This window comes from Actinia tenebrosa, unplaced genomic scaffold (genome assembly GCF_029948245.1).
Source record: "Actinia tenebrosa isolate PJP-AT-01 unplaced genomic scaffold, QUT_ActTen_1.0 PGA_scaffold15__27_contigs__length_11533743, whole genome shotgun sequence".
NCBI lineage: Eukaryota > Metazoa > Cnidaria > Anthozoa > Actiniaria > Actiniidae > Actinia > Actinia tenebrosa.
The window spans coordinates 3,101,332-3,110,724 of NW_028292575.1; the positions used below are offsets into that span (position 1 = coordinate 3,101,332).

General features: G+C 33.9%; 2 protein-coding genes across 2 annotated transcripts; both read right to left on the minus strand.

Moving 5' to 3' along the window:
- Positions 1 to 363: 363 nt before the first annotated feature.
- On the minus strand, positions 364 to 6,341 carry LOC148910842 (DNA-directed RNA polymerase II subunit RPB1-like). Its single transcript, XM_089030636.1, is given in 14 exon segments — positions 364 to 456; positions 544 to 667; positions 1,035 to 1,159; positions 1,400 to 1,423; positions 1,425 to 1,533; positions 1,733 to 1,869; positions 1,871 to 1,933; positions 1,935 to 1,954; positions 2,346 to 2,382; positions 2,384 to 2,509; positions 3,123 to 3,410; positions 4,352 to 4,522; positions 5,566 to 5,838; positions 6,002 to 6,341. Coding segments are annotated over 14 exon segments (1,671 nt in total). The 5' UTR covers positions 6,083 to 6,341.
- Positions 6,342 to 7,879: 1,538 nt separating this feature from the next.
- LOC116295505 (cytochrome b-c1 complex subunit 6, mitochondrial) lies at positions 7,880 to 9,341 on the minus strand. The gene is made up of 3 exons (XM_031703334.2): positions 9,251 to 9,341; positions 8,853 to 9,101; positions 7,880 to 8,195 (listed from the first exon to the last, which is right to left on the minus strand). The coding sequence occupies exons 1-3, from the start codon at positions 9,302 to 9,304 to the stop codon at positions 8,163 to 8,165; spliced, it is 336 nt and encodes a 111-aa protein (XP_031559194.2). The 5' UTR covers positions 9,305 to 9,341; the 3' UTR covers positions 7,880 to 8,162.
- Between the last annotated feature and the right edge of the window lie 52 nt (positions 9,342 to 9,393).

A 9,393-nucleotide genomic window follows, 5' to 3' on the forward strand; every position in this document is an offset into this window, starting at 1 on the left:
AGTTTCCTATTCAGAAAATAAATAGATAAGAATTCAAAATAATGAATAGACTTTAGCATTCGCCAATCTGATTGTATAGATAATCAAGTGAGGATTCATAGGATATGACTAGTTTTACCCACACCAATCATTTAATAGAACCTTTTAGTTTGGCAATAATATAATCCCAGATTATTATTTGAGTCCTATTATTCATGATATCGTACCCTTGCCAAATGGTGTCAGTAAGGGTCGGCCAGATGTAGTTACCTTTCTAAGGAATACATCTCTTTTGGTGAATTTTCGATTACAGTAAGAGAATCCTGTACAATACCATGACAGGCTATTGGACTGTGGTGTAAACATGTTTCTTGGTACCATTCATTATCTCTGATATTCGGCCTGGCTTCCAGTGAGTGGGTACATCGCATGTTCATTCATCGCCATCAACAGTCGCATTGTATGGAGTTGATTACACTAAGAATAACATAGAATACATTTTATAATTTAGATTTATAATATCAGCCACTAAGCTTTACTAAAATAGGATAGATACCCACCTACGGATCCTCCAGGTTTGGATACAGACGGACTTCCCACAAAAATTTGCAATTCAAAGAGGCTTATGCAATGTTCTGCAAACTCGATCATTTCGCTGGCTTGTTGCTGAATAATGGGTTTTTTGCTGCTGTCAATCAAAATGAGTTAATCTCAAAAATTATTACCCAGACTTGAATACCAAATAAAAAAGACCAAATCCGACGACAATTGTTAAGATGTTCAGTTTGATGAAAGCTATGGAAAACCCATAGTCACAACTAGCTGTTAAAATGTATGAGCTTGCAAAATATTTAAAAATTCCATTAAATTTTTTGGCACTGTGCAATTGAACAAGTTTTTTTATTTTATGTTCCGTTCAACTAATACAATCGGGCTACGGTCCAAAATAATGAAGATTAATGATAAAGAGCCCCTAACTTGTATCTTGCCTTCTCTCACAGACCGTGGAGATGAATGAAGAGAATGAAGGAACTGCTTATAGAAGTTTCACTTACCTGAGATTAAGTCTGAATGTTGACCATGGTAGGATCTTAATACGATGTCCCATCATAGACATTTTGTGTAGTGTGGGCTGTCGATTGAATATGATGATATCATCATCTCTGATGTGTCGCTCAACCTGAAATAAACAAGGCAATGTTAGGCTCCTTCTTTGTGTACCTCGCAGGTTACTAACGGTAATTCAATAGAAACAACCAAAGACCCCAAGTTATAAAATAGAACAAAGCTAACAAAGAATACAATCAGTATATGGTACATGCAGAAATGCCCTTATGTCAAATAACCAAGATAACCAAGATAACCAAGGCCACAGAACAATACTCTACAAGATTCTACTATTAGATACAGAACAGTTTACCTTGTAACCAAACTGAAGATGAAGATTCACTAGGTTGGGGTGAAAACCTCAGATCAACTCTCTCTCCATTATCTCTGATGATGTATTTTGCACCTGGGTACTGGTTGTTTCCTCGTCTGACCAGATCTTGCATGCTATAGAAAGCAAGATCATCACAATCATTTGTATTCTCTTACAATATTATTAACTGAAGTTGCTTTGGGAGGTATCGAAAGTTCTTAGATACTTAAATCTAAGCACAAGTCTACAAGTCTGTTCCACCTGTCCAGTCAATTGGGACTCATCCTCAAGCGCAGATCCCGGGGGGGGAGTAATTGTAACTCATATCCTTACCTGTCAATGTTAAAAGGTGTAACTATTTCTGGGAATGTTAGATTTTGTGCAATTGTTCTTGGAACACCCACTTGATCAATTGATAAATTAGGATCAGGTGTGATTACAGCACGTGAAGAGAAGTCCACACGTTTTCCCCATCAGGTTTCCTCTGATACGACCTTCCTTGCTTTTCAATCGTTGCTTGACTGACTTCAGTGGGGCGACCAGATTTTTGCATTGGCCTGGTTTAAAAGTGAAATTATCCACAATTAAAATGAATAGACTACAGCCATTGCAAGAAAAGTATTTCTTTCTTAAATAAATATTTCTTTCTAGATTCCAATTACAATATTTAAATCTGAAATGTTTGGACCTAAATGAGATAGTTTGAGCTATAAAAGCCTGGTTTCCACTACCAATACAAGCACATAAGACCAAGCATAGAAATACATTAATTTCATAATAGCAGTTTAACACCAGAACAAGGATATCTTTTGTTTGTTTCACTTATACTGTATCAGACTTGTTTTAATAGTAAAATAAGGCCTTCTTATGTTGGTGCTTATGCTTTGATCATGGTGGAAACCAGTCTTATAATTCCAATTCGTTTCCAATTCCTTTGTCTTGCTTACCCTAGGCAATCCAGGTATTTCGTTATCAATCAGTGTTTGCAACATGGTACTGTAACATGCGTGTGTCTTCAGCTATGATGTGAGCTGCTGCTCCATTCAATTCATTCCTTTGCAAATTGTTATTTGCTTTGACAATGTCAGCCAGTTTGTGGGTCAAATCATCCTGTCAATTATACAACCAGAAAATTAATAAAATTAACTTGGAAAAAGATCAGCTTTTCGGATGTCAGATATCATTAGCTACACTCTATTGCCTTCAAACAATTGTTTCAAGTTAAGGCATTTGCTAAACATAGAAATACTAATGCAAGACTCTTATGAATTGAAGGCAAGAAGCACTGTAGAGTGCAAATAATATACCATGAAATAGTGAGATAGCTAGCTAACTAATTACTAACTTTGTGCTATTGGTTGCCTAATTCTAATTAGTTAAAGAAATAGGTGAGTCGTGACGGGTAAACTAGTTTAAGTGTGCTACTCAAGGGCGCACATTTCTAAATATTTTGAAACACACTTACAAAAACTGAAACAATATTTTGATGTACATGCTTTTCCTTCATGTAATTTTACATGTATTAAGTTGTTACTCTAGTAAACTCCCATGCCCTTGTCATGCCTCACTGAATTCCTATGTCTTGTTAGCGCTAACTATCTCATATTTCATCCTAACTATTTCACGGGTATATCATTTGCACTATATATCTTTTACTGGTCAAACTAGAGCATGACTAAACTAAGCTATTTTCCCACTTCACAAAACACACAAGAAAAGTTACCTGACTTCTTGCTGTTCCACTTAACACAATAGAGGGTCTTACAGGTAATGGAGGGACAGGAAGTACAGTGATGACCATCCAATCTGGCCGAGCAAACTTTGGATTCATACCAAGAATTTCACATTCTTCATCAGATATTCTCTTGAAGATTTCATGCACACGTTCAGCAGTAAGATTGATCTTCTTCTCGCTTGAGTCATCACCTATGTTGACACGTTTCCATTCAGCTGTAAGGTCCAATCCAGTCTTTCTGTATTTTGGTTGGTACCTTCCACACCCACCATGAGTCTATTTCGTTAAAAGATATGTAATATTATCATATAGTATACATGCAAATTACATCCTAAACATGTTCAGAAGAGCATTAAAATATTTCTGATATGTATGTAGTGACACTCCGACAGCTGTAAAAGAGAAAAAAGCTATCATTTACAACTTTTAATAATGTCACAAGGTAATCTTCCTCCTTACTCGTCATAGTGCTATGATAGCCACTATGAAATAGAATAGTTTTGGAGGGTAATAGAATTAGAGACACTGATTGTACTAGTTGATAAGTAGATGAAAAGGTTGCTTGCTACTATTCCAAATCAATAATATATATATTTTCCTTTCATAATATAGTTATGCATATTCATATTGTTATTACAACAGTTACAACAGTTTTTATTTCTACAAAAAATATATTCATACATAAATTGAATAAGTTACAAATTAATATTATATTATATCATTATTACATTAGTACTGTAGGTTCAAACTTGCTAGCCCCACTTCCTTATATTTCGTTGTATTCATTCATATTTTCATACTTTGCTTCGACTTGTGTGGTGCCTTAAGGTCTGACAATAGTTTAAGATAACCAATATAACAACTTCGTTTTCCTTGGTTTGTTAGCAAATAAATATTAAATTATAAAATGTCCTTCTTTCATGAAACAATTCAGGTAAATAGACATATACAAGATACTTAATTTATAACTCAATTTATTATTTATTTATTATTTTGGTTAATTTTTTTAAAGTCAACATGCCTACTTGTTATTAGAGTGCAAACCATAAATTATATCTGTGAAATAGTACTTACTAATTATTAGTACAAAATAGCACCAATGAAACAATAATTGAAAACCAAAGAAATAGATGTGTTTAGTGCTATTAGTTTTAGTACTATTTCGCAGATATATGGTTTGCACTCTAATAACTATTTCTTGTTAATGCTTGTCTTACCATTTTCTTTTCTGTATCCTCTGCTGCTTCTGGGTTAGCCTGGAGAGTAGTATCCATATCTTCACCACCTTCACACAGGCTTTTACCCTTGCACAGATCATATATGTGCTGCATTCTTTTCTTAGGTTGGTTGTGAGATTTGGATATGATTTCTTTCACTTTTGGGTCATTCTAGAGAGAAAAATGTGTTAACTTTATTAATTGTAAATGTCATTAGGAATTAAAAGTGAAAAGAATGGAATAAACCTATTTTGTAACCAAATAATAATAATTTTATTTTTATATTAAATAATTCATTATATTATTTTATTTATTATTATTCATTTTTGTACAGTGTGATAAAGCCCTGAATATAAATCATATCAGTGAATTGATGCCATGTCAGTTCACGTTGATATGGAAATTGTAAATTTTGTTTTATTGACCCCTAGTTTGAAACCAAACATATCAAGTTTTTCATATCATATTGCTCACTCGCTCGTTCATGATATGATATAAAAAATCATGAACAAAAATGATATAAAGCTCCTAACATGTGATAATCTATATTTATTAAACTTTTTATATAACCTTTATATAAGTGCCAATAGTACATTTAAAAACACATTCACTTCAACATTTCATTTGGTACTCATTAGGGCTCAAAATTAGCAAACATCTTAAGTTCTGGTCCTAATGCAAAGTTTTTGAGCATAAGAAATTCAAAATTGTGTGGCCTACCCCTCGTTTTTACCCTCTCCCCCCTCCTACTTATGACCGGTCCTTATATTTCATATTAACCTTTGTTTTTAAAAAAAAATCATTAAAAAACAATTTCCTACAGGTATTTTAGATAGAAATTTTATACAGTGACATCAAGAAACATTAGTTTTTGATCTTTAGCCTTGGTTTCATATTGAACAGGTGGTACATGACTGTAACTGGTAGAATTGGGGATATTTAAGATAATAAAAAAATTAACTGGTACGATAAATTGATCAATTAAAAACTAAGTGCCCAAAAAACATACACACATATCTAAATTGATCAGAGACAGCCCTATCCCCCCCCCCCCCTCCCCCAAAACAAAAAGAAAAAGAAAAAAAAGATACCAGCCGCCTTACCCCCTCCCCCCATAGCCATTTTTGCAAGGTCATGCGCAATCGTATCATGAGGTAAGTACTGAGAACTGCAGGAAGAACACAGAAAAGAACACTAAAATTTTAAACATTTACCGCGTCTACAAGCAACTTGGAGCAGTAAAAACACACACAGCGGAGTATCTTGACACTTGTCGACAAGAATCCAACGTGAAATACGGGTTTTGCCAACTCTATGTGGCCGAAATGACCGGGACACTCTGTCATGTTTCCAGCACATGTCTGACATCGAGAGAAACGGTCGATCGTTCCTTGTCTTGGATCCATGAGTCCATTCAGCTTAGGACGACCCCCTTCCATGGTTTCGGCGTATTTAACCCCTCCATCGGTAGTCACAGACATTTGTTTCTATAAGAAAGACTTTATTAGACATGCCGATCTTTAGCAATTCGACTTTTTAAGACTTCATGTTTGAGACACGGTAAAGAACGATATGTTCCTACGTATCGTCTCAAAGAACTTTCCTTTTTCAACTCATTATTTTGACTAGGACAAACTGTATCTTACTTACTATTTCGTCTGGACCAAAGATACCAAACTGGCATCTTTTGACGTCTTTAAGCGGAGCTGGCGATCCCGAAACTAGAGCCATTTTGGTCTAATATCTGCTAAGCAAAATGGCGGATGAGGTAATTGCGTTGACGATCTTTTGAAAATAGTTTTTTCGGTAGAAATCTTCGTCTGCAACCTCTTATTATTCGCTCAAAACATTACTTAACTTAATTGGCTTGTTTGTTTATACTTATTTGTTAGTTTTCAGTAGTTGTTCGGCAGTTAGTGAGAGAACTCAACACGTTTTCCCACCTCACCCAGAGTGAAAGAAACGCTTTGCTCGCGTTTCTTGAAGTCTCGCCGATTTATCGCGTGGTTTATATAGGAAAACCATGATCTGTGGGGTGGACCAATTTAAACACATGGGCGGTAAAAGGAATTGTGGGTAATTTATTCAAAAGTTACACATGGAATGGTCGACAGGACTTCGGAACAAGCCGGAACACGCATTAGGTTTTTTAAAGTATCAGAAAAAGCTTAATTCATTTTTTTGAGCTGAAAATTATATTTTTTTCCACTAGAAATATGAACAAATCTAATTTTTATTTTCAAATTTTTTTTCTAGAAATGTGCAAAATATTTTTTTAAAAGTTTTACACATTTATTTTGTAAAGCTGTTAAATCTTTAAGCCTTCCCAATTATGAGGAAAAACAACAACAAAAAAGCTGAAACTTCAATGGAATAATCTTTAAGGGCCTAATAATCACTGGTTAAAGTTTTTTTCTTTATATTCCAATGGGAAGATAAATTTATATTTTTATGAATTTCTATAGATGTCTGTGATGTCATACACAACACTATACATTGCTCCATACATTTCTTTGTAAGTAACTCGTTTTACATGCATGTTTTACTTTATTTGTATTAAGCCCAAAGTTGATGAACTGATGAACTTAACGTACATAACTTGTAGTGAGAATCATTTTATGGTAAGTATGTACAGTCCCCCTTTAACAACTAAATTCTGAACAACCACGTCATTGGTTTCTTGATTTAAAAATTTGGTAGGAAAATTATGTCATAATGTGACATACATCATCTAAAAAACCAAAAACATAAGATTAAGAAATGGAAAATGTGTTATACTGGAAATTTTGACTAAGATCAGACAAATCCTCAAAAAGTTTTCTGTAAAATACTGGTAATTTTGTTTACAATAAAAGTATAACGAAATGTTTAAAGTACATGTAGTTATTTGCACATTTTGTGAAATTTTAAGAGTAAGCCCTTTTCCCCCAACAACATCATTAAACATCAGTTTATAGCTTTCATTGCAAGCATTTCTGGTGAGATCTCAAGGGGGGGGGCAAGAAGATTGGAGTTGCCTACATGGTATGTTTAGATCATAATTTATATTTCTAGAAGGTTACTTACAGTATTTTAATCAGTTTTGTAATGCATGTGTGAGCATCTCCCTATGTGATATGCACAATATAAGTATTAAATTATTAAATTATAATTATTATTGCCGTATCCCTCCTCTCACAGTGCAGGTTATTTTGACCATGATGTTTGTTTCAAGAATAAATCATTTTTGAATTAGTATAATACTACTGAGTTTATCAAATTATTACAGACTCATTTACTCAGTAGCCCAATCTCAGTATCAGAATATTCACAAATACCAATAAAGTAATAATGCACAACTTTAACATTAACATAACACTACACAAAACAGAGGCTAACCCTAAGCCACAGAGAAGTACTCGAAACTGAAATATTCTTAGAATCAGTCAACAACCATAATAAAAATCACCATTTATGACCATAACTAGGGAAAGAAAACTGTTTCTATTAAAGTCCAATTAAAAAAAAAAAAAGATTTACCAATAATAATTATATTCACCATTAATAGTTTATTTGATATTAAAAATCCACAAATCACAAGCCATAAAGTGATAAACTGGAATGATCAAAATACACATTTGATCTTTCATTGTACATGTTGCTATTAGTACTAATGATCACTGAAAAAATAATACAGATACATTTGGTCTGGATTTTTTAAAACAAATGTGTATCAAAGTCGTATGGAAGTGAAATTGAAAAAATGACCATCAAATATCAGAACTGTTCATTAACAAGCAGATCAGGAAGCATTAAGAATCTATCAGAATCTCTACTTGACCTTGTTGAATATACTTTTGGAGACCTAAAGAGAATTAAAATGGAGAGTTAAACATTGCACAATGAAATTTCTATTTCTATGGAAGTTCCATTCCCTGACTCAGTGTCTCACATATTTGAGTAGAAGAGATAACTAGCTAAAAACTAGTGTGAGCTGCGTCGGTGTTTCTAATAAAACAGTAATGATAAAAGGTTAAGTTTTACACCGTGAAAAGGTGAAAAAATTTACTGACGTTTCGGACTCTAGTCCTTCGTAGGAGGACTAACGAAGGACTATTGTCTGAAACAAAGGACTAGCGTCTGAAGCGTCAGTTTTTTCATCTTTTCACAGTGTAAAATTTACCCTTTTATCATTACATATTTGAGTAGAATTGCTTGTTGGTTCTCTCATGTCTTTGAGATTTTACTTTAGGAATTTTTAATATTTCCTCCCTCTGCAAACATCACTTAATGATGGTTAGTCATTTGTAAGTCACTTGTTAGACACTATTTCTTTCTTTCGTTCTTTCTTTCTTTTTCACAGTCATACTTTGTTCAATATACAATTTTTTCCTAATCTTTGGATAGTATAATTATAAAGTTAACCTTAATGCAATAATAGCAAACTTAAAATATCTCAATTCGAATCAAATGCTATAATTTTGGAAGACACTAATCATTAATTAACACAAATCTTACTCACACAATGATCTCGGCAATGTAGAAACTCCAATAATTCTTGAGCACAAGTTTCTGTTGTTTTAGATTTGCTGTTTACTCGTTCGGTGCAAGTATCATATTCTGCCTTCAGCTTCACACACTCTGACAATTCTTCACAAGTTTCTCGTATCTTATCCATAGGATCTTCAGTCTCTGGTTCTTCCTCCTCCTCTTCTTCTTCGTTCTGTTCTCCTTCTTCTTGGGCCTCCTCCTCTGGATCAGGGTCGTCGACCTGAGAAAATGACGAAAAAATGATAGGACTTTCAACCTCAAATTTTGGTCCCAGCGAATGATTTTCTTAAAAACACTACAAGACATCAATAAATAGGTGTTTCAATAATACGGCTATATTAAAATGCGGGTTTAACAACGACTATTTACCGTATTTTCGACTAATTCTTCATCTCTGACTTCGTTTTCATTGCCGACCGCCATCTTGTCTTCCACGCGAGAGATTGAACCGGTTGCCCCAGACTCCACACGGCCAAAAATGCCGCTGACCTTATTGCATAACATCCTAAAAC